Below are 25113 nucleotides of genomic sequence, written 5' to 3'. Positions count from 1 at the left end.
TATTTTGTGGCTTAATCCAAATCCCTCTCACCCGTGATATATATTATTTTATTAAAAGAAGAAAATTAAAATATGTGGAAACGCATGATAGGTTTACGACCATAGTGTCCCAAAGGGTGTGTGAGCCATTTCCAATGGGAATGGGCTTGTTTCCTGCAATTGGTCAACAAGGCCCCATTGTTGAACGGGTTAGGACAATAGAATCCATATTTGGAAAAAGGCTTTTTATACAATGTAATACTGTATGTGACACAGGAGTCCAATTAAATTCAGTTCCACCATTCTTAAGTGAGACTACCCATTTCAAGTTTCGACTGAAGTTGCCATGTCCTGACCCTCTCAAGCGTCCAGAGTGGTACACAATTTTGGGAATTGTTTGATGCTCATTTCGTTTTTAATTTTGATTTTTCTGTCACGGATAGAGTAAAAGAATACTGAAAAAAGGAGGAATGAGCGAGGGTGAAAGTAATGTATACGGAAATGTCACAATATGAAAACTCAAAACATAAAACTGAAGACAAATTTAGTGGGTTGCTTACCTAAACAAGAAAGTGGCCCTTAACTCTTTTAAGTAATGGGCAAACGCATAAATTCATTGATATTTAGAAGGATTTCGTGGTTTCCACAGTACTATATATTTGACAAACGTGAAGAAGATAAGACGGAAAAAACCTACGACAGCAAAACCCAGGCCAGACTCTACATGGAAGGAAGAAAAAAACATGGACGTCACCTGTGCGTTAATACATCATCTAGTTACGACTCAAATACTGCAGCACGCCATGTCATCTTCATTTAAGTTTGTTCCACCAAGCACATCTTGGCACAGACCTGATCGGCATAATGACGCAAATGGTTCCCGCGGCCTCACTGATATTGTGGTAATTCCCATTTTTCCCTCCTTTACAAGCTTCTGTTTCTTTGATTTTAAGAGGAATTAAAACTATCCTTTCTTCAAATGTCAAAGCCAACCTTGCAGGGAAAGGGAGTACCGGTACATTGTCCAAATTAATCACTGAATCAGACGAGCTCGCCCAGGATTGAGATGTGCTTCTGACATCATCCATCCCTACAGGAAAATAGATTATTACTACCTTTAAAACAAACAATGTGCACTGTAATCTTTTCAAGCAACTATCTGGATGGGAAAAAAGATTAAAAAAAAAAAAAAAAAAAAAACTCAATGGTGGTGCATTATCATAAACAAGTATAAAACTTTGGTAGTTTCCAAACACAAAATCCAATATCCTCCGTATCTATTGCAACTCCTAAAACAATAAGGCTTAGATAGAGTAATTAATTGTCTTGGCAGAACACAGTTGTTTCCGTTAAGCCTATCTTGAGCCGAGAAACCACTTAAAATAGAAATTATGAATTACACCTAAGTCATTCAGTCCAGCTGGAGACAACTCCAATGTGGGATATGTACTTGTGCTGACAGAAACATTTGAACCACATCCACTGCATCATTAAATAGCTCTCAGGATGCTTAAATTGGCAGTGCTCGTGTCAAACAATTTGCGAGCTATGTTGTTAAGCTAACAACTTTGGAGCATGAATTTGACAATGAATAAACCTTATCATTCAGTGATTGGTAATTTGAAAATGTAACATGTTACACCATTTGGAAAGATATCATTTCCCTTTTATATATTTGGTTTTGTGACAATTGTCGAATCTATTCGCTTACTATAACCCAGCCTAAATGGCCACTAAATGTGACAAAATAATAAAGTTAAAAATGTTGAACATCAATTACCTGCTCTTTAGCTTTACTCTTGAAAATCCCATACGAAGTTGAGACCATGTTACATGACTCAACAATGCATGCCTCCAGATCTTTAGCCGTGGGCTCGAAGTTTAAAAATTCATCTTTCTTGTCCTTCTGATACAGATGCTGACTGTTATATGATAATTGCATGAAATGCAGAAGTACCTGAGCCTGCAAAACAAAGTGATATGTAACATCTACAATCCCTTATATGAAGGAAAAGATAAAAACTCCTTCTAGATGCCAAAGACCATAGAAATAAGCAGTATATCTCACATGAAATGCCGCTTTTAGAATGTCATCTGACTTCGCTTGATCTTTGAACAATGCGTACACTTTACCTTTTGAAGGATTATATGTCACAACATATTTCTCTTTCTGTCATCAATCAAGAAAAGAAATATTAAAGAATATAAAATAGGATAATAGGTCAAAACTTAACCCCCCCTCAAAAGCGCTTACCTCAAAGAAGGGCTCTATCGCAATATATACACTTGGCTCTTGGAATGCATCTTTAAATCGTGGTCCTGCCACTCAGTGGAGAAAATAAAAATGAATGATAAAAGCGAAAATCTCAAGGCGAACCAAAAAACCAGATGTTCATGATTCATAAACAAAGAACAAGATCTTCCCAAACATACCAAGAACAACAGGCCCATCTTTCACCCAGGGAAAATTGAAAACGTTTTCCTTCAAGTTCCCTTCCAGCAATGACGGCACTCGCCCTAGAAATGGGGGAAAAGGAAAGCACAGTTACAATATATATCTGGAAAAACACTCGGGATAACTATTATGCATGATGCCATGAGGGGAACTCTAAGGTAGAACATGGATGCTAACCTGTTTTAAGAAAAGCATCTACTGCCACACCGAATCTCGCTCGGTTCAAGGTGTGTAATACTACAGATTTAACCTGGAAACAAATTACTTCTATTAAACAAATGATACATGGAGCATGCAAATCTAAATCAATCTTCACTATTGTACACGAACCTCTTGGTAGGAGCTGAGAACATATCCACATGAAAGGAGCGCAAATGTAGTTATCAGCGATGGATTTCTTTTTGAGATCAATATACTCAGGCCAGTTCCCAGCTTCACAAGGCATAGGTTCACAATCATCAACAAAAAATGATTAAGTTCATGCATAAAAGTGCACATTGGAACAAAGAGACTAATTAAAAAATAAAAATCTGTTATTCTTTTACATGAAATGAGAGTTTATAGGCAAAGAAAACTCAAACTGTTTAGAAGTGAAAACAAAGCACAAAAACAATGATAAGTTATCCACTTGGAAAAAACCACAAGACAACCAAAGGTACACAACACAAAGGTCAAGCCAAATTAAGATGAATCACACTAGGGGGTAGACCCCAAAAGTTATGAGACAATTACAACTGCTACAACAACAACAAGCCTTATCCTACTAAGTGGGGTCGGCTATATGAATCCTAGCATGACAACTGCAACAACGACAACTGCAAGAGGAAGAAAAATTCATTTTACTTTTACACGAAGCTTAAGCTAGTAAGATGTGGGCAAACAATTATTCCGTATTCTCACTCCTCCCTTCACATGTGAGTCTCTCTCCCCCGCTACACCAATGTGCTCATATGATTCAGTGATACTATGTCCAGATTCCTGTAACACATAATCATCCTACAAAAGAAGTTGGGCAAGCATACCAGATCTGCAATATTGCCAACACATTCTCCCTTAGCTGTCACATCTCCAATGTTTTCTCCTTTTGCAAACGCTTTGTAAATTGGTGTTCGAGTTGATGTTGATGTAACAGCACCAACATTCTACGAAAAACAAAAGAGGATGAGAGGTTGTAAAACTGACAAGGAATAATTTAAGTTATACGAAAATGTCAAACCTTTGCCACATTAGCTGCACAAGCCAAAGGAAGAAACAGGTGAGGGACAGCTGCAGTTGCCAACTCTATTCCAGCACCCAATTCCATGAGAAGATCACCAGCAAACCGCAACTATAACACCTCAGCATTAAGAAAAGGCTAGTGAGGTATTGTGAGTTATGAAATGTGCAGTACTATGAAGTTGGCAAATATTTCTTACCTGTTTTAGATCATAATCAAATTTCTTTCCTTGTCGGGCAAAAAGCATTTTTCCAACACGCCCAGCACCATCCTAGACAGAAATTTAATAATTTAGATTCAAATCATTCTGTTATACGATATCGACATTAGAAGAAAAAGCTGTAGCACAAGCCACAAAAGTAAACTTCTACATAAACAATTCCAAGTTTTGGTCTCATTAACTAAACTCAAAATTACAGTTAAAAGTCAAAATGCCTCAAAAGGATAAAAGCAAAAGTACAAATTTGTATGCTTGACTCTACAAAAACATATTTTAACATTCCTTCAACAATGAAAACGGGCACAATCCAAAAGAAACATTGGCTACCAGACTGTTCAGCGTATAACACTTGTCCAAAACAATTCAGATTCTATTAATGACTGCAGTCACAAGAGTAAGAGTAAGCAGGTTTTCGCACTCATTTGTGGTGCCGGATTCAATTGGATATCTAAGTCACTAGTTAACGTAACTATGACAGTCCTTCACCTGATGGCAACAGGTTGTAAATGGGATAGGAATATGAAGATCTCACAAAAGGCACTGATATAATTGAACTCCTCCCTGGTCTGGTCTAATGTGGCAGAGTAACACAGTGCATAACACAAAACTTATTAGCCACTGTCAATTTTTCTTAAAGTGCTTTAAAACATCCTTTTGCAGCCAAAAGAAATGAAAACCAGGGGGATGTTACAATTTTTCTTAAGAATCAAAAGCTTGAGAAATACAAAACTTGCAATGCGATCAAGAAATGCCGGAACAATAATGACAAGTAATATCGTTACCTTGAGAATCCAGTTGATAGCAACAGCCCCAGAAGCAGATGTATTTCTAGAGACCCCAACTGAATTCAAAAGGGTTTGTGTTGTAAAAACACCCATTGCGCCACCAAAGAAGTGCTACAAAAAAAATATGGTTATTGATGGCATTCGATTCGACCAAGGGACAACAGCTTTAAGAAGTTGGAGCATCTTCTACAGCAGGGATGATAAACAGACGATAGAAAATAAGTTTTTATGATAGTGTATGTACCTTGAGAGCTCTCCATGTCATGTAGGGGACATAGGAAGGGATTACACTATCAGGGAAACCTTCGGGGACAACATATGACCTTACAAAAGACATCAACCCCTGCACCAAAAATCCGACACACAAAACTCGGAAGTGTCGTCATCAGTCAGAGAAAAAGTGATCAAATTTTGCACATAATGTCAATGCTTATTAAGCAACTCACCAGAAAGGTTACACTTGTTCGGTATCCATACTTAATTAAGTTGAGAAATTGTATGAAACAAAGCTTGGAAAAGAAGAAGATATAAAAAGAAACAGCCAAATTAAGAGAGAGAGAGAGAGAGAGAGAGAAAGAGTGATTAAAGTGAAAAGTACTGACGTCGAGAGGGGGCTGGGGGCTGTGCAAGCTCAGGGCGCGAAAAGAGCCCTTCTTGAAGGTGGTTGCAGAGGAGGAGGAGGAATCGGGCTCGGCGACGTAGTTCCATCGGCGGCCGTCGATCTCCTCGCAACAAATCAAACGGAAGCTGGAGCCCACAAAATCCTGATCGTGGTGGAGCAGCTGGGGAAGATGCTGCTTGGGGGGTTGGGCGTGGGACTGGGAGGGAGCGGAGGAAGCGAGGGTGGCACTGATACGCAGCGTCTCACGGACGAGAAGGCGCGCTTCCTGCGCGCTGGTGGCGGTGGTGGTGAGGGATTGATTGGTAGAAGAAGCGGAAGCAGAAGATTGCTTGAGTTTCATCGGGGGCGGAGGCATTTCGCATTCCTCTTGATTCTTTCTCTCTCTCTAATATTAATGGTGGTGTGATGAAATCAAGTGTGAGATTGGATTGGAGGGTTATATAGTATTTGGATTTGGGTAGTCGCTTTGGAATTAACGATTTCAAAATTCCAAAAATTCCAAATCCCAATTGGCAATTGGGAAGTAACGAGAAAGGATCGATGAAATGAATGCAAGGTATAAGAGGCAGGTGGCCTAACAACAACCCTCTTCCTTAGCAGCTGCAGCAACATCAACGTCGACGACAACTGGATTTTGACATGTCATTTATCACACCGCAACGGAGCAACTCATGAATTTCGGAATAATATTAATAATATTGTTGTTGAGAATATTCAGTGGCAAACACAAACTCTGTCTTTCTATGTCAGTCTGAATATGTATATATATCGAGTTTGCTGGCAACGGCAACGGTAACGGTGGTTTTTTTTTTTGAGGATAATGGTTATCGGAATCCTCCTCGTTGGCTATATAGCCTATGCAGAATATGTGATGCATCATTCCACGCACATCGCCACCGTTGTTAATATTTTCTTCAGAATCTAATATCTGATATCTCCCTGACTCAGATGGCTTCTGGCTTTTGGCCTTGGGTGGGGCCTTCCCCTCTCTCTGTGTCTGGATGACAGAAACTAAACTATGCGGGACCTACCCTAACTCCCTCTCCATTGCTATTGCTACCCTACCTTATCTATCTCCATGTTATACCATCTCCAATCTACTCTATCTACTTAAAATACTGGGAAAAATTTGAAATATTCGTCTTTCACTCTTTTTACCGTGCTTATAGAATACCAAAATCTTTATGAATTTTTTTTTTGAACAAACGGTATTATCTGAAGGGAAGAAAATAGGATAAGTCTTGTGATGGGTTAGCAATAATGTAGTTCAAATTCGCCTTTGGCGAAAATCGAATCTAAAACCTTTCACTTACAAGTGAAGAGGAATACAACCAAACCGTAATAATAAGTGACTTATGAAATGTTTTAAGACACTGCAAAAACTTAATAGATATGATCAAACCTCTAATTTCGATATAAAAATGGTAATTCACTTATTATTTTTTTATTACAACAATATATTTTATGGACCAACTAAACGTGGAAACAAACTTTGTCCAAATTAGGAATCAACTTTCACATATTTGGGATCATAGCGATATATTTACATATTTTAAGAGCCATGTGGTAAAAAATTCATATTAAATAGTTATGTATGTACTATGTAGTCCAATATCTCGTATTGGATGGGGTATGGTTTTTACCCATATGTTTCAAGTTTAGAACATTGCTCACTTCTAAATTATTGTAATAGTTTTAAGAATTTTCGTATGTTTGTATTAAAGTATATGTAAATTTTTGACCGAAACCTGAGTCGAGTTAGGTAGTAATGAATTTGGGAGGGGGATACAGACATTTGCTCACTCAGTCACTAATCTGCTTCCTTTCTAGATTCAATTCGAACAAGTTGTAGTACACCAAAAGAAACCCGGGCACCTGCAGGCTGCATAGAGAAGGATGTTTCAGTCTCTTCTTCGATATAGATTCAGCAGCACAACCCCTTCATCTCTCAAACGAATAATCACCGCAGTCCCCAATGTCTACAAAACCCACGCACTCTCACTCCTCCCCCCTAAACAACATCTGCAGCAGCGGCGGCGGTGCCACAACTGGGAGGGCACGCTTGGAGGCGGAGGCGGAGGAGGAGGAGGGAGTGGAGAGTACGATCATATTAGGGCCGAAGTCAACTGTCCCCGGTGCTCCAAACAAATGGCGGTGCTCTTCTCCACCCGACCCCTCTCCATCACCAGCCGAGAGACGGGGCTCTACCAGGCCGTCAATCTCTGCCCCAATTGCAGGACCGCCTTCTACTTCAGGCCCTTGAAGCTCGTCCCTCTACACGGCACTTTCGTGGAGATTGGTCGCCTTAAAGACTTAAAGCCCCCCACCAATTCCTTCGACGCAAAAACAGAGCCATGCGCTGTTGATGATGAAACGCCCTCGTCTTCTCCGCCCAGGGACGTGCCCACCCCCAAGTTCATCTGTAAGGCGCTTGATGAATTTGTTATCGGCCAACAAAGAGCCAAAAAGGTTTTGTGATTTCAATTTTCTGAAAACAAACAGATAAACCCACGTATGGATATGATCAACTAAATTGAAAGAAATGATTTCTAATGCGGGTGTCACAGGTGCTTTCCGTTGCAGTTTACAACCACTATAAAAGGATACATCATGCTTCCCCAAAGACTATGAGGTTAGTCGAAAAACTGATGGTTCATGCTGAATTTTTAAGGTGTTTTAAGATCAAATGAATGTGCTTTTCTTGCTGCTTTATCAATTGACTGTTGGCTTTGCAAACGTAATCTCAGGTCTGGTGCAGAATCAGTTGATTATAAACTTGAAGGTGTACATGACAGTGACTCTGTTGAACTGGAGAAGAGCAATGTATTACTGATGGGTCCCACTGGTTCAGGTAGGATAAGCATTCTTGTTTATGCGTGTGCTAGTGGCGTGATTCATGAGAACCTCTAGCTTACAAAGATTGCGTACTCATTATATTTTTCTTACATTGACCAAGGATAGGGAAGACGTTACTTGCAAAAACACTAGCTCGTGTTGTCAATGTGCCGTTTGCCATTGCTGATGCAACAACATTAACACAGGCAAGTGCATTGCTCGGTCTTGTTTCATGCATCATCTGTCTTTGGCATCTTTGCTATTATCCATACCCTACAACTACAACCTATATTGGTTACTTCATTGGATGAAATTTCTTCTGGGGTCTTTCATTGTTAAAAATTTACTGTACACACTGATTTTGATGGAAAAATACTGTCATACTTCCAGTGTAAAATCCGAGCACTTCATATCAGGTGGTAATCAGGAAAGCATTCCGTATTGGAATGTTCTAATGGGGATATGTTATTTGACATTCAGGAATAGATCTAGTGATATATATATATATATATATATATATATTGTTCTAGTGCACCATCTGTGCACGCTGTACAGACTGCTATCTTTATCCGTATTTTGTTTCACTATATCAAATCATAGCATCCTCTCTCTCTCTCTCTCTCCATATATATATATATATATATATATATATATATCTTCTGTTACTACCCTCTTCCTTTGGTATGCAAGTGGTGGGAAGGAAGCAGATACTTGATAGTTGTTAGTAAAGAAATTGAAGCTTAAGGAGTCTGTACATAACACTTGGAAACAGAAAAGCCTATGCTGTTCCCTTTGTCATGCATTAATTTCCTGAATTTTCGTTTCATACTGACGTGGATGAGCTATCTTATTGGGTTCAGTGAGAAATGGTTTCTTACTTGGATGGTTTCACTAATAGTTCAACTTCTCTCTGTTTCTCACTCTCTATGCAGGCAGGTTATGTTGGAGAAGATGTGGAATCGATATTGTATAGACTGCTTATGGTAGGTTTTATGCTATGTCATGTGTTTCTTGTTCAAGAATTGCAAATATTCCTCTTTTGTGCTTGTTTTGGGTACCATTAAGCAGACCTTACATAATTACGTTTTGATCATTCCAATGTGTTTAGGAAGCTGACTTTGATGTGGAAGCAGCTCAGAAAGGGATTGTCTACATTGATGAAGTTGATAAGATAACTAAGAAGGTGTGCTATAAACATATGTATTGAAATCAGCTAATTTTATTCCTCACTACAATAATAAGGAGGCTATTTTCAGGTTGAGAGCTTGAGCAGAGATGTATCGGGGGAGGGTGTCCAACAGGCATTGCTGAAAATGTTAGAAGGAACCGTAAGTAACCAACCCTTTGATAGGAAGTAAGTAAAACAGTTTTGTTTTAGTCTGTAAATATGATCCATGTTCCACAAATTGTTATATATCATTTATGAAGAAGTCAAACAAGTTAGGACTGTTAGTTTAAAGCATGTTATCCTGTTCAGACTGTAGACGTTTTTCTCCAATGGTTTTGTGGTTTCATTTTCTTTAGGGTAAATCTTTAATGTTTTCATGATTGTTTCAGAATTTCTTTGGAGGTCTTGAATTTTTTGGACAATAATGATGAAAATCAAATTTTGTCAACCCTCTTAGTGTGAGTATCTATACAACAACAACAACAAAGCCTTATCCCACTAGTGTGAATATCTATACAACAACAACAACAACAAAGCCTTATCCCACTGGTGTGAGTATCTATAACGGACATAATAACAACCTTCTTGGTAATTCCTTGTAGATTTCTCTTGGATTTATGTTATTACCTAAACTAAAACTTCTTCCAACTTTTTTTTTGATAAATTTGAAAGCATCCCATCTTTGTATTCTACGATATTTGCTAAATTTTTGTTAATACCTTGTTGTATAACTAAAATATTTTTGTTAATACCTTGTTGTATAACTAAAGGACTTGCATATTTGTTCTTTGGATTCCTCGTAATTCTCCCATCAGCCTTTTCTGCGATGTAACTTTTCCATCCAAAACAATTTAATGCGATTGACTTTAGCTATAATGAAAAATATCTATTGATTTGATGTCATAGCATTGGAACAAGTTTTTGTTGCATAACATTTGTTTAAAGTAAAAATTATATGAATTTCTCATGTTTTTGTTGCATGGCATTGGAACAATGCATGTGACCCATTTATAGTGATTGCCATATTCAAAATGATCACGTGACATCAGGTTTGATGCTTTCAAATGTTCGGAATGTCTCATTTAATTTAGTTATATTAATATAAGAGTACATGTGTTTTTCTTTGATCTCTCAGGTAGTTAGCGTTTCTGATAAAGGAGCTCGGAAGCATTCTCGTGATGATAGCATCCAGGTAAAAGTATCTGTTCATGTCTTCTTCCTCCTCATTTTAGAGGCTTTTTCTTTGATATGGTTAGATTTGGTGAGTTGTAGGTAAGAGATGCCTTATGGTCATACTAACTTATATTTCCTGAGGCATTAGGCCTCATCTTAGGCGATTTCTTACGGAAAAAATCACAGGTATTGCTCGTGTGGGGGTGGGTGCATAACCTGTGAAGTACAAAACTTTTCATGGTTATAGTTTGAAATGAAAATCATATGGTCCACTAGTCAGTAGATAGAATGATTTCATTTCCTTCGTGTCCAACTTTCCCCCTAAAATTTCCACTTTGAGGAGGGTGCTTGTAGTTGAAGTATTTTTAATTGCAGTGAAGTGATTTTAATATTTTTATGTAGAAAAAATGGATTGTAAATTTGGAACAGCTTTATATGTTTCATTAACGTGTTCAGTTTTAATCATACAGTTTGTACTTGAAGTCTGACTTTTAGCAGTAGTCCATTCTCCTATTTAGTAAGGGTTTGCATTGCAAAAATGTCAACAATTTCGTGGTGCACATAATTACTTTATTACGATTCTTGGCAGATGGATACAAAAAATATCCTTTTCATATGTGGCGGGGCATTTGTTGGTTTGGAGAAGACCATTTCAGAAAGGTAATGAAATCTCCTAGGGATGTATATTATAAACTATTAGCATGTATGTTTCTACATTGAAAGGAATTTGATATGGTTAAGCGCTTTCTTTTCTCAGACTCCAAGATTCTTCCATTGGATTTGGAGTACCAGTTCGTGCAAACATGAGGACCAGTGGCTTGACTGATGCCATAGTTACGTCATCTTTGTTGGAATATGTGAGAATCAAAACTGAATACAAGTCAAAGAATATATTCCATCTTTATTTTATGTATGCATAATCAATTTCTTGACTTGAGGTTTCCTGAACTTCTTCGTTTTTTCTAATACAATATGCGTATCCTTATTTGTTTGAATAACAAGCTTCAAAGTTTCTAATGGAACTGTAGGTAGAAAGTGGAGATCTTATTGCGTACGGCCTGATACCTGAATTTGTTGGCCGCTTTCCTGTTTTAGCTAGTTTGTCATCTTTAGATGAGGACCAACTTGTTCAGGTGTGCTCTATCTATCTGCATCTATTACCTTATGTAGTGAAATATTTTTGTGTTGTTTTCGTGGTTATTATTGGGTGGGTGAGTAGAACATTTTAGGCATGCTCAACCTGTAGATTATTGTGCACTGTATACTGGAAGATCTTGCTTACTCGCTTCTTAAGCATAATGCAGTAGAACTTGATATTAAAATTGAAACTGACTAGTTAGCTAGACTCGTTGTTTTGTCCTCTGATTGATAAGATATTGAAATATTTCAGTATGTTTTATTTTGTAAATCAGGTACTCACAGAACCTAAAAATGCTCTCGGTAAACAATATAAGAAGATGTTTAACATGAACAATGTAAGCTTGTGATCCATTGCATTATGTAGTCATAGAACTTTATGTCTTACCATACCTTTAATAATTTCATTTTTGCAGAACTTGATAGAATAATAATGTAAACTCCTTATTTCTTATGAAATGTCAGGTCCAATTACATTTTACTGATAATGCATTGAGATTGATCGCAAAGAAGGCAATGGCAAAGAACGCTGGGGCTCGAGGTTTGAGAGCAATATTGGAAAATATTCTAACAGATGCAATGTTTGAGGTATATATACCCTCCTATTTGCCTTAGTTATTATGGTTATAATTGATTATCGTTCTAAAACAATTAAATAGACTACTCTGTATGTTGCTGTCGTGTGATGTTGTTAGTTACACTGGCCAGTTTACTAGATAGTGGCGCTGTTTGCTAGACCTCAAAAGGGACCAGTTGATCTGTGTGAAATTAGCAACTCTAGGATATTGCTCCAAGTTTTGATTGTGAAATGATGGTTCGCTTTGTGATGACTGCTTAGTGTCTGGCCATTCCATGAAATTGGTACTTTTATTTTCATTGGAGAAAAATTAAAAGGAAAGGTGAATTATAATGTTGGTCCTTTTCCTGGGATATCAGTATTTTTGTGTCTATGATACTAGATGGCTTTTGTTGTGCACAGGTTCCAGACATGAAGACAGAAGCCAATAGTGCATATGCAGTTTTGGTGGATGAAGAAGCTGTTGGGTCAGAGGACACTTGTGGACTTGGAGCTAAAATTCTTAGTGGGGACGGTGCATTGGAGAAATTTCTTCGGGAAACAAAGTCAGGAGAATGCATGGTATGGTTTTGTGAAGTCCCTCATGCTCCTGTTCTTTTATGCCTTTCCTTTTTCTTCATTCTCTATTTGCTGCTTGATAGGTTAATATTCACTACAATTTTCTCTGCGCTATCGGCACTGCATTTTACCTAAATTTGGGTTGCTTGCAGGGAAAGCGCGGGTTGGATGGAGATGAGTGTTTACGAGAAGTCTTAGATGTTCAATCAAGAGCCACGGCGCAGGGCTTGTAGGTTTAGTAGTGGTTGAGACGCCATCTCCTCTGTATATATATAGATGAAGAAGAGAAGTTATGATGGTGTAAAAATCAAGATCCATGCATGAGTTTATGCTATCACTTGCACTTGAATGAACTCATGTATATATTTGGAATTTAATTGACTAGTGCCAAGTCGTCGCTTCAACTTTGGACGTCCACATTTTTCCATAGTCAAAATAATAAGAGAATTATTTAGGATGGATGGATAAGAACGTAACAAGAACCCCAAACCTTAATAATATTTGAAGTGCCCTGTGTAGGTCATGTAGGCAATGCACATAATCAACTTGTATCTCAACAAAAATCAACATGTTTGAAGCCATCATAAACCTCTCCCGCTCGTCTTTCTTGTCAATCTGTCTTCAAATCAATTTGGCCTAATCGGATAAACAGTCATGTGGTAATAAGGTAATTGGAAAATGCAAATTTAATCCAAAAACGATTTTTTTTTAGTGAAATCTCCATTAAATACAGGATAAGAATGTCTACTAGTCTTTTCATTTACGCTTTGTCTTTGTCTTGCAGTGTTTTAGATTGTCTTCATTAATTGTTATTGCATTGAGTGCACCTTTCCGTTTAAGGGTGTATGGATTAGTCTGCTTCGGCCTTGCCTAACCTTTTGACATATTCACCAACAAAATATTTTTATTCTTACCTATCCAGTAGAATTATAAAGTAGTTTTGCGTTGTTTTGTTTTATGCCCCATAATGTTTAATCAGATAACATGTTTTCAAGTGAGATGCAGCTTAGTTCGGAAGACTAATGAAAATAGTTTGAAAACTTTGAGTTTTAACGATAAAGACAAAATAAAAGGTAAAGTGAATAGTACCATGATTGACTTTTTAGTGTAAAATGTGGTTTTTCGTTAAAATAAATAATACCGTAAGCTTTTCGTTAAAGTTCTCTAGATTTTTCTATCATTGTACTAGAATGCTAATTGGTTATTAAGCCAAAAAAAAAATAAATAAATAAAAATACCTTTACATTTACTTTTATAAAATCGGAGCTAAATTAATAGAAAAGGTAAAGTATGGGCCTAGCCCAAATGAAAGTACTTGGACCCAGGCAAGGCCGAGTCCAATTGGTTTAGTCTCCTTTTCTTTTCGGCTGGTTTTTTGCATCGATTGATTGTTTCTGGTCGGTCTGGTTTGGATCCGTCCCTCTCCTTTTTGCTTGCGATTTCTAAACCTCCTCTTCCGATTCCTGCATTGCTCTGTTTTCAGGTTCCTTTTTCTCTTCCAATTCCTGCTTCTGTAAAAAATTCTCAGAACCAACCACCGGATATCATCCCTGAAAAATTGAAAAACATGGAAGGAGAAGGAGGAGAAGAGCTCAGCATACAGGAGCTGGCCTCCAATCTCTCAACCTACAAAGATCAGCTTCACCAGGTCCCCCACTCCACTCTTTTGTCCTTCTTCTTTGTTTCATCTGTTTTTATTCCTATTACGATGTTTAGTTTTCATCGTTGCAGTCGATATATGCTGTGAGTGTGATTAGGGTTTATTTGAATTATTATTTAACTAGGGTTTTTCTTACCATTATACCAATTATGATATAATTAACCTGTTTGGGTTTAACCACTCCCCTCTCTACTTAAAAGAAACAATTTTCCCTGAATTTTGATTGATCTTGTATTGGTAGCAAACCAAACTAAAGAAAGGGAGGAATTTTGAAACTCTGGTTTATAATGCGTGCAGTTGGTGATTGCACTTTAGGAATTGAGTCTACATAATCTACGGTCCGTCTGCATCCTTAGTTATTTGATACACTAGGAATTGAAATCTTTGTACTATTGTATACATGTGTGGTATTTGTTATATAACTTTTTGGCTATTAGTAAACCATGTCCAGATGTATATTGTGAATGATTTTCAGCTTGTTTGTCGATTTTAAATTGTGGGAAAACATTTATTACTCGTACAGCAAATTTCTTCCTTTGCCGTTGAACCTCATGTGTAATGTTTATGTTCTCACCTTGGAATATGAGTCAATGGTTATGGGGAGTGAGCTTTAAGTCTTGAATAGACATGAGATTGGCTTATACACTAAATTCATATCTTCAAGTCCTATCGTTGAGAAAGTATATTTAGTATGTTGTATTGTATGTAATAGTGAGCATTCGAATTAGTGGAAAAGAGTACATCTTTGCAACTACTGCATTTGAATGCGAGCAAATTGGATATTCACTATCTAACAAATGACACAGTTTTATCCTATATAGAAAAGTATATGAAGCCGGCCATTAACTCAACTGTGTCCCTCATCATTTAAGTTTTTGATCTGAAAGAAAAAAAAATTGATGAATTGTTGGGATAGAAGATCAGTCAGTCGAAATAAATAAATGAATTCTTGTGGAGATGTGCAGTTTTACCCCTTTGATGGCGTGTTTGGTTGGAGCATAACAAGAGAATCTTCGACAATGAGGAGAAAGTGGGTGCACTCACTTTGGGATAGAGTTGATTACATACTTCTTCATGGGCTTCTCTTTCAAAATATTTCAAGAACATTCTATATAAAGGGAGTGTTTTGATTGGAGGGCAGTTTTGTACCGAGGGTTCTCTAGGATGCTGTTGTGTCTATTGGTTTAGGTTTTCTCTGGGTTATTTTGTTTCTTCTGTTGTTTTTGGTGTTTGAAGGACTACTTGTCCATGCTTCTTATTTTTCTTTTGTTTTCTCTTACTAAATCTTGTGTTTCTCATAAAAAAAATGAAGTGCCTAGTGCCATGTAATCCCTAATTCTGTTACTACTTTGTAAGAAATAAAAACCATCTTCACCTTTCTCTTAATGCATTTTACAATTCTTTCTTTTTGGTATGTTAGAAGAAAAGAAGGGGTACACCGTACACATGATATCTAGGAGGAGGCTATTCCTTATATAATTTTGGGCATGTTCTGATTCTGTAGTTGGATCTTCTCACTTAAATTTAGTGGGATCCTGAAGTTTGATGTTGCAATGTTACAATGTATGCACAATTAGTTAAGCTTTGCTATTGTCTTTTGATGACTTATTACAAATTTTTACCATGAAAATAAAAATTTGAAGAACGAGTTATTATCTTGTGTTTTCTATATTGAAAATTATATGCTGTAGGTTGCATGGTGATTCATTCTTTGTATTCTCTTGTAGATATGTTTTTTGTAACGATTTCTGCTGTCCTCTGGATCAGGTAAAGGAGCTTTTAGCTGATGATCCTGCAAACTCTGAGTATGTTGATATGGAAAGAGAGCTCAATGAGGTATCTTTTTTTTCTGTTTGTTTTTATATTATATTTTTGTATGTATATTTCATGTACATCTTATCAAATCATTTGCGATTTTGATTCATTCCTATTGGAACTCTCATATTTATTTTTGAGTTTGTAGTGTATAGGTCTATATCTTACAGTTACTGTGTGAAACTGCAAACTGAGGCGACATCTTCTCTGGTCCTTAGGATGACAACCAATAGTAGTTACTGTTATATGGATCTCTAGGTTGTTGATTCAATATCATTCTTCTTTTATTTCTTCCTTCTCTCTTTTGAAGGAATCATGTTGCTCAAACTAGCAACGCCAATTAACTGCTATGGCACCTGTGGAGGTTTGTTTTCTTTACAGGGTTGAATAAGGTGAGGATGGTTTTTATGTTGAATAAAGTTCATACACTTCAGAAAGCGGAATTCTGGAGAATTTAGAATTTAGAAAAAAAAATAGATCCTTAGAGCTTCATAAAGTAGCATGTTACTTCTATCTTGGTTCCTTTGCAGGTGTGCTATGTGTGGTGATGGTCAGCTTTCACATTCTCTTTAAACTGATTTTCGATGTTCACACAGAGATTCTAAGTTTGAAATTTGACAATAAGTTTCTCTTTACGATGTAGGTCTATTTGTATGTATGTTGTTTAAATTTAGGTTTGATAATGCAGGTAATTGCTCTGACAGAAGAACTACTTGCAACTGCAAAGCAAAATCAGAATTCCGGATTAGATTTTGGGACAAGTGATAGTACATCACCTAGTTTGCCCCAGACTCAGAGGAATGAAAATGTAAGTTGACATCCTCATGAATTTTTTTATTTTCGTTTTATTTTTGTGTTTTTTTGTTGTTTTTGTTAGGGAAAATATGCTTTATGCTTTGACAAGGTTACTCCTACAATGAGTTCTGTGGTAAATGGCTATGTGGAAATATGCTTTTTTTGTGCGTGGCTTGAGAATGACTTACATGAACAGAGTTTTGTTTCTCAAAAGGCGCTGGACCGGGGTTCTATATAAAAACTTCCTGCTGTTTACTCAGCATATATTTCAACTTCAGAAGAATTTAAAAGCATACTTGGTAACCCAATGTGGAATTTGTTCCCACATTCACTGACCTTTAATAATGCATGTTATGAAGCTGATACTACTGTAGTGCTTTTTGTAAGGTTTATCTATAGAGATTTTTCCTTTTTATTAAACCCTTTTCAAAAGAATTTTTCTGTTGACCCAAACAAAGCTGGTATTACTGTCATTAGTGTCTTCTTATGTTGTATCTTTCTCGTGGCCTGTTGTGGTTACGTTATAAGCATTCCTCGTGCAGGATTCAGGGAATAGTTCCGATTATCATGACAAGTTTTCTGTTGGCACAAAAGTTCAAGCTGTTTGGAGTGAAGATGGGGAGTGGTATGTGAGAAAAAAATAGAGATTGTTTCAGTAGATTTGTGTTTACAATTTTCTACATTTGCTTTACCTTTCTTTTCTTTTTGTCTGTGGTTGATTAGTTGAATGTCCAGGTATGATGCCACAATCGAGTCTCTTACTCCAAATGGGTATTTCGTTACTTATGATAGCTGGGGGAATAAAGAAGAGGTATGGTTTCTCATACACATTGAATTAATATGTTTTTAATTCATTAAGACATTCTTCTTTCTATTGATCTTGTTCATATCGAGGTTGAGAGAGAGAAAGAGGTTGAATTGTTAAGGTAGTTGTCTTTAAAATCTGGTTTTATGATATTTATTTTCTTTGATTGAAACGTGTTTTATTCCAGTGGAATGAAGGTTTATCTGTTCATACATAGAATTGACATTGTGAATAGAGTGATGCTTTATTTACTTTTTGAAAGTTACGTCACCTATTATTCAATTTTGAAATGACAACATAGTTTTATCCTTTTCTCGTCTTAAAATTTGCGATGAAGTTAACTTAATATTTGAGGTTGTGGATCACTTTTGTTTTCATGACTGATCTCCATTTTTTAATGCATGTCCTTACATTTATTTTGGCTCATACGTCCTTCTTCTTTTAAAATGTAATTGTGGTCAGCCACTGATACTTTTTCTTACTTCAGGTGGATCCAGACAATGTAAGACCAATTCAAGAAGGGGCTGTCAATGCATTGCTGGAAGCTGAAAGGGTTGCTGAGGCCACAAAACAAGCACTCAAAAGGAAGATTGCACAAGCTGCTTCTGTTGATTTCCAATCACGAAGTTTACCACCAAAACTTCGTATAGAACCTGATGATCCAGAGGATGTGGTATTTTATCTATCTGTCTAAAACTATTTGGTAGGTTTTTTACTGTACAAAAGTGTGGATGTGGTAAAATATTCTTAGGACAAAAATGGTGGTCCAAAAGTTAAAATCTCAGGGCATGTTTACTTAATAGAAATGGAATAAGGAAGGAATGGGAACTTAAAAATAGGAAAAGGAAAGGGAATTGGATCAACTGATTCTTGATATTGAAGTATTTATTACAGATTTTAAGAGGAAGTTGACACTTTTCCGATTCCTTGCGTGCTAGTAAACACAGTGGAAGGTTTGGAAGTGAACTGATTCCCATTCCTATATTTTAGTGCTAGTTTGGTAGCAATCAAATTTTTTTTTTTTTTTTGGCATCTTCTATTATTTTCTTAAACCCTAAAAGTTATGGTATATTGTTTTTAAATGTGTTCTGACAACTTTTTTTTTTTGGGGACTAATTCTTGCCAACTTCAAAATCTACAGAAAGTTACCAAACGCAAAAAGATACATGCTTTCAAATCGAAGATGAGGATGGAACAACTGGAAGTTACACAGAATAAACGTCAAAATGCTTGGCAACAGTTCCAAACAACCAAAGGCAAGACTAAGAAGGTATGTTTGCTTGACATTTTGAATTTCAATGTGTTTGCACTATTGTCTGGTTGCTGTTTTTCAAGGGACAAGAATATCGGCTGCTTTAATTTGTCTGTGCGCCTCTGGAGTGTTTCCAAATTTTTACTTTGGTAGCTTTTTCTTCTTTTGGAGTGCTTGTCTGAATCAAAATAGTGTTTTCAAAGGCGGTGAGTTGCCTTAAGTGTGCCTCATCACAAGAGGTGAACACATTACAGATTAGATAAACTGTTGCAACTGTCTCGTTTTAAACTTCTCTTATTTTGTAATGAAATGCTCCATTATAGGTTTAAAAGACAAAAAGGTAGCATTTTGTTTATCTTGTTAGTGAGCTCTTGTCGCCGTTGTACTTGTACCTATTAAAAAGGGTTTTACCTCACAAATCGTAATGATCAATTTTCAACTAGCTTGTTTCTCAATAATTGTTTTGGTATTTAAGCAGACATTTGGGTCACTTATCCAGAGCTATAACTTGTTACATTTTCAGATTGGTTTCTTTTCTGGACGCAAGCGTGAGAGCATTTTCAAGTCTCCTGATGATCCTTTTGGGAAGGTTGGGGTGACTGGAAGTGGGAAGGGCTTGACGGATTTTCAGAAGAGGGAAAAACACTTGCACCTTAAAGGGGGAGCGGGTGAGAATGATGAAGAGGCTCCTTAGGTCCATAGACTCCCTGCACTTGCTTAGTAACGAAGAAAACCAATCTACCTACCCTCCATGTACCTTGTGAAAAGGTTTAGTCGGAACTTGTTAGCTCAAAACCCGTGGTATGCCATTGCCATATGTATTGTTCTTACCCTCGTGTCGTGGTTATTATTGCCTTATGAGTTGTATTGTGTTACGCGTTTATGTCTTGAAATGAAGCAATGGTTTGACTCCCATTGATTTTGATCCGTGTGAAAAACGGTTTTTACATTTACTTTCCATGCACTCTGCTCTGCGCCCCCGTCTCGGTCGGAAAAGACTTGAAAGGAAAAGCAAGAAGGGATACGTGTGATGAAAACGAACAACTCTCCGAACTCTATTTGACAAGTCCTACCAGGTCTGTATAGACTTAATTACAAGGATTCATGAAATGAAATCAACAAAAATATTCTCCTTCCACCATTTGCCAGCATCATGACCAAAGTTGATCATCCGCTCCGGGGCTTCGAATTTCCCTTCACGGCCTCTTGAAGTGTTAAAAATCAATTTCCTCCAGTCCTCGCAGTACTTCATTCCTCGCAGAAAAAACTCGCATACAGATTCCAGTCATATGTATAATGTATGTATGCTATCAGAACAAAATCACAAAGGAACTGACATATTTGCCACCAAAACGTTTCATGCACATGGAGGCATGAATGGTATTGGTGAATTGATCGATGCATATTAACAGTGTCCTTTATACCACTCTATATGTACACTCTCATAATGTATATGTATTAATTTGTTAGCAAACTCATGAATCAACAAAATGATGCATACTCTTGATATTCAAATAACCATTCACAACTAACGATTGATGCATACAAGACATTTAATATTCACACATGTATGCACTATTGTTTAAGAACAACCAAAATCAACAAAGAAGATGGGTTCAATTCATCTGGACAAATCAATCCTTAATGGAAAAATCATGAGAGTTCACAACTAATATCACATGTAAGAATAATTTGATCTCTAAAAATAACATAGAGGATGAAGTCATAGCCGACTTCGACAATAAACTTCTCCTCTCTTGTTGAAACAATATCAGATTTACAGTAGGTCTGAGTCCAATAATAAGCGTGTTATTCTATAAGAGCAGTAACTACTACTTATATTGAAATAATCCTTTTGATTTTCTATTAAAAGCAGTATAGGAAACTGACATACAATTCCAATTCAACTATGAGTGCTAAGTAAAAAGATTCACTTAAAATTTCAATTTCAGATTAGAACAATTTTAAACTCTTTAATAAGAACACTATGACTAGTTCTAACTCTCACTATCATACTCACTTTCTAACACTAAATTCTAGATGTGCTAGAAGACACATGATATTTAGACTAGTGGGTTGTGGCTATGGAGGAACATGTAGAATGTAGTTTGAGGTGGCATGCTAACAATTAATCGGGCCAGCGCTTAGGAGATACAATTGGGGTTGAGGCATTTTCACAGACCTAATTGAAAAGCAGGGATTATTCAGTGCACAACTTAAAGGACATAAACATCCTGATTCATGAATTTGAAACGCAAAAAAGTTAAAGTCGACGTAAAAAAGTTAAAGTTGCAGTACTTTGTGTTCGTGGTGGTGAATCTGCCGATGGAGAGGGGGAGGGGGCCTCCTTAGACAGACATGCTAATCTTTTGGCAAACATATGGATTATGGACGTAGCATTTGCACGAGAGAAGTTTCGTTTAAAAGGATAGCAAAGGGGGCCCTTATATTTTTCATCTTTATATAGGAGTCCGACACCACCAACATCAAAACATGTTTGAGACATGTCTCTCGTTGAAAAGGGGGCCCTTATTTTCACTGCTGTTGAAAAGTAATACTCATCATCATGTTCCTTATGCATGCATGCATCACCTCATGCCTCATGGTGGTTAGATTTCCTCTACACTCTTCAGCCTACAGGTGGAGGAGAGGAGACTCTCGATCCCTCTCCCTTAATTTCAAGTAACAAATCATCACTTCACTACAGTAACAATAGCTAGCCTACCACTTGCGTATTTGCCTTTATCACATTCAGAGAATCAAAGGATAAGCCACGATGCGAGATATCCTCCTTCCCTTTTCTTAATTACTCAAATTCCTTCCTTGCATAGAAGAAAAAACCAGGTCCATTCATTTCGAATGATATATTGCCAAACATCAAACATCTTTCATCTTAATTTGGCACCCACTCAATATGCATGGTTCTACATCTTAATTATATAAATATGTTTGGTTTCTTTCCAAGTAAAACGTTCAAAGTGATTTGAAATGTATTCAATATGTACTTGCCTACGGGGGTGCTTTCTTTGGGGAGGGACTAGTATGCTATTAATAAAAAGAGGTATGGATAACACTTAATTTGAACGTTGACAATGTAATGCAATCACGTCAAATTATATTATTCTACCTTTATAATCTAATACGACGTCCACAACATTAAAACCAACATTGTTATAGTAATAACATCATTTTGTGTAATTAGTTATAGCGTGATTATTATATAACATCAGAGTGTAAATTAACAATTATAGTGTAACTGTAATTACTTGTTTTGTGTGTTTACAACTATTATATGTTATGGTAGGGAGGTCATAAGTGACTTACGATGTTTTGTAATTTCATGACGTTTCCTAGTAATAATTTACATCTATGTTGTAATAAGACATGCATGTGTAATAATCAACGTTGGTAGTGTAATGGAAACATGTCTTAAGTATTAACTATAACTTTACCATGACCATATTACAATATAAAGGTAGAATATTATAGTTGAACATGATTGCTTTGCAACTATCAATGTTCAAATTAGATGGTACTTATACTCTTTTTTTTATTAGGGAACTTTAATAAAAAGGGCTTCTTTAAACTTTTTATTAACCAAAAACCATCTATTAATTTTATATAATAAAAAGAGCTTAAACTTTAATTAAAAGGACTTAAATTTTAATATAAAGGACAACAATTTAACATAAGAATTTAAAAAAAAAAAAAAAACCAAAAAGTAAAACTGACGCACCGAGTCCGCACGTCACATCACCCACACAAACTCATAGAGGTGGATTGTCTGCCCTCCCATTTCTATACTCTCCCCATGCCCTCCTGTGATGTGTGGTCACGGTTAAGCCACGTTAACATTTTATATTAATTTTTTTGTAAAAATAATAAAACAAAAAGTAATAGGAATATAAAATGTTGACGTGGCTTAACCGTGACCATACAAACAGAAGGACATGGGAGAGTATGGAAATGGAAGGGCAAACAATCCACCTCCCAAACTCACTACCCCATCGTCCTGAACCTCCCCCTCTCTCTCTCTCTCTCTCTCTCTCTCTCTCTCTCTCTCTCTCATATTCTATTAATTTTCTTTGTCAAATCACCATTTCATATCGACTTTTTCTCTTCTTTCTCCTCTCGCATTTCACCACTCCCCACTCATCTTCTGCTCTTACTCAATAAACAATATACTTTTTTGTTTTTTGTTTATTGTTTGTTTATTTGACCATTGTTTCGTAATTTTCTTAAAACAAATTAAGTAATAATATTACAAGATTAAAAATAAATAAAAAATTGTAATTTTTTTTAGAACAAATTAAGTAATAATACTACCAAGGCCAAAAATAAAGAAAATTCGTAATTTTTCAGTTTTAAGAACATTAGCACTATTACTATTTCTTAACTAAACATTGACTACTTAAAATGAACACTATTTCTTAAATTAAACACTGACTATATCTTAAACCAAACATTAGTACTATCACTATTTCATAAACTGAACACGAGTACTATCACTATTTTGTAAATTAAACACTGACTATTTATAAAACGAACACTAGTACTATCATTATTTCGTAAACTAAACACTGACTATTTCTTAAATGGAACACTAGTACTATCACTGTTTCGTAAACTAAACACTGACTATTTCTACCGAACACTAGTACTATCACTATTTCATAAACTAAACACTAACTATTTATCAAACGAACACTATTACTATCACTTTTTCGTAAACTAAACACTGACTATTTCTTAAACGGAACACTATTACTATCACTGTTTCGTAAACTAACTATTTATCAAATGAACACTAGTACTATCATTGTTTTGTAAACTAAACACTGACTATTTCTTAAACGGAATACTAGTACTATCACTAGTTCGTAAACTAAACACTGACTATTTTTTAAACCGAACACTAATACTATCACTATTTCGTAACTAGTACTATCACATTCGTGTTTGTTATTTGACATTCCTCTCAATCAATTTATTTGATTTTCCTTTTTTTTTTTTTTTTTCCACACAAACTGAGTCATCTCTTCCCCTCCTTTTTCCTGTTCACCTTCTTCAACCTTCTCTCTCCATTTACGCATACAAAAATACCCACATCAGTTTTGGTCACCCACGTACAAAAATACCCACATCAGTTTTGGTCACCCACGTACAAAAATACCCACATCAGTTTTGGTCGCCCATAACCTAGACCAAATTGAACCTAGCCCACCCCTTGTAAACCCACCGAGATGCGAGTTTGACAGTGTCACAAGAACAACTTTAGCAGAATTTGTTAGAGTTTTAGATGCTGACATTGGTGTTAGACTACTCGAGAAGAAGATGGCACAAGCATCTATGTCTACCAAAATTAATGAAGCAAGTTGCCTCATTTGGTACTGTAACCCACCATTTTCTAACTTTTATCTGAATTTAATGAAGCAAGTCCCTTGGAAAGGGCTGAATATGGACGTGTAAAGAGAGAGAGAAAACGTTGAAGAAGGTGATGAGCTTTTGCATTACAGACTACACGTGGTTCTCTTCGGTTCTAACTCTGATGAATTGCTTGGCGTGCGTTGCACGCGCTTTGGTTGGATTAGTTTATGTTTTTCTTCTTTTTAATCTTTTGTCCTTATCATTAAATAAAGTTATTAGGTGGTTTTTGATTAAAACTTAAAGTTTTGAAGCCATTTTTATTAGTTTTTCTTTTTTATTAAAGAGTACCGTAGAATTTCCAAAAAAAGAAAAAAGAAATATAAGACGAGTGCACATTAAACACGGCCCGACCTTAGAGCATATATGTAATGAGAGATGCAAAATTTTGGAATAAGCATTTTCATTTTTGGTTAACCGGAAAGCTCTCATATGAATGAAATCTAATATACTCATAATGGTTAGAAAATGTAAAATTTACAATTTATTTTTATTTTTATTTTACATCTCAAAGACGAGACCTATCAGTCAAAGAGAAAAAGGTGAATGTGGTCCAAATTACATCTCTCACTAGAGTAGATTTCACGTTTACATCTTACAGAAATATATATAAAACATATCTAAATACAAGTTTTAC

At 36.2% G+C, this 25113-nt stretch overlaps 3 protein-coding genes across 4 annotated transcripts; 2 read left to right on the top strand and 1 right to left on the bottom strand.

Annotated features, from left to right (window-relative positions):
* Positions 1 to 540: 540 nt before the first annotated feature.
* On the bottom strand, positions 541 to 6238 carry LOC137717847 (protein root UVB sensitive 6-like). The gene is made up of 13 exons (XM_068457334.1): positions 5258 to 6238; positions 4900 to 4998; positions 4653 to 4766; positions 3850 to 3921; positions 3651 to 3761; positions 3457 to 3576; positions 2765 to 2866; positions 2612 to 2684; positions 2413 to 2496; positions 2234 to 2298; positions 2048 to 2149; positions 1760 to 1942; positions 541 to 1069 (listed from the first exon to the last, which is right to left on the bottom strand). Exons 1-13 carry the CDS (start codon positions 5630 to 5632, stop codon positions 1013 to 1015), a joined length of 1557 nt encoding a protein of 518 aa, XP_068313435.1. The 5' UTR covers positions 5633 to 6238; the 3' UTR covers positions 541 to 1012.
* An 802-nt stretch (positions 6239 to 7040) lies between these two features.
* LOC137717453 (CLP protease regulatory subunit CLPX2, mitochondrial-like) lies at positions 7041 to 13186 on the top strand. Of its 2 annotated transcripts, XM_068456832.1 has the most exons (15): positions 7042 to 7746; positions 7845 to 7909; positions 8025 to 8128; positions 8239 to 8322; positions 9049 to 9095; positions 9221 to 9295; positions 9369 to 9440; positions 10416 to 10472; positions 11043 to 11113; positions 11211 to 11310; positions 11482 to 11586; positions 11866 to 11928; positions 12056 to 12178; positions 12570 to 12728; positions 12878 to 13186. In XM_068456832.1, exons 1-15 carry the CDS (start codon positions 7174 to 7176, stop codon positions 12956 to 12958), a joined length of 1779 nt encoding a protein of 592 aa, XP_068312933.1. In that variant the 5' UTR covers positions 7042 to 7173; the 3' UTR covers positions 12959 to 13186. The 2 variants fall into 2 exon arrangements, with proteins under 2 accessions (XP_068312934.1, XP_068312933.1); XM_068456833.1 differs by lacking the exon at positions 11866 to 11928 and having other exon boundaries at positions 7041 to 7746.
* A 934-nt stretch (positions 13187 to 14120) lies between these two features.
* On the top strand, positions 14121 to 19967 carry LOC137717454 (uncharacterized). Its single transcript, XM_068456834.1, has 8 exons — positions 14121 to 14373; positions 16153 to 16221; positions 16889 to 17008; positions 17538 to 17620; positions 17731 to 17806; positions 18288 to 18473; positions 18942 to 19070; positions 19576 to 19967. Exons 1-8 carry the CDS (start codon positions 14293 to 14295, stop codon positions 19744 to 19746), a joined length of 915 nt encoding a protein of 304 aa, XP_068312935.1. The 5' UTR covers positions 14121 to 14292; the 3' UTR covers positions 19747 to 19967.
* The last annotated feature ends 5146 nt before the right edge of the window (positions 19968 to 25113 follow it).

This window comes from Pyrus communis, chromosome 15 (genome assembly GCF_963583255.1).
Source record: "Pyrus communis chromosome 15, drPyrComm1.1, whole genome shotgun sequence".
NCBI lineage: Eukaryota > Viridiplantae > Streptophyta > Magnoliopsida > Rosales > Rosaceae > Pyrus > Pyrus communis.
This window is presented reverse-complemented; position numbering and strand designations above follow the sequence as displayed.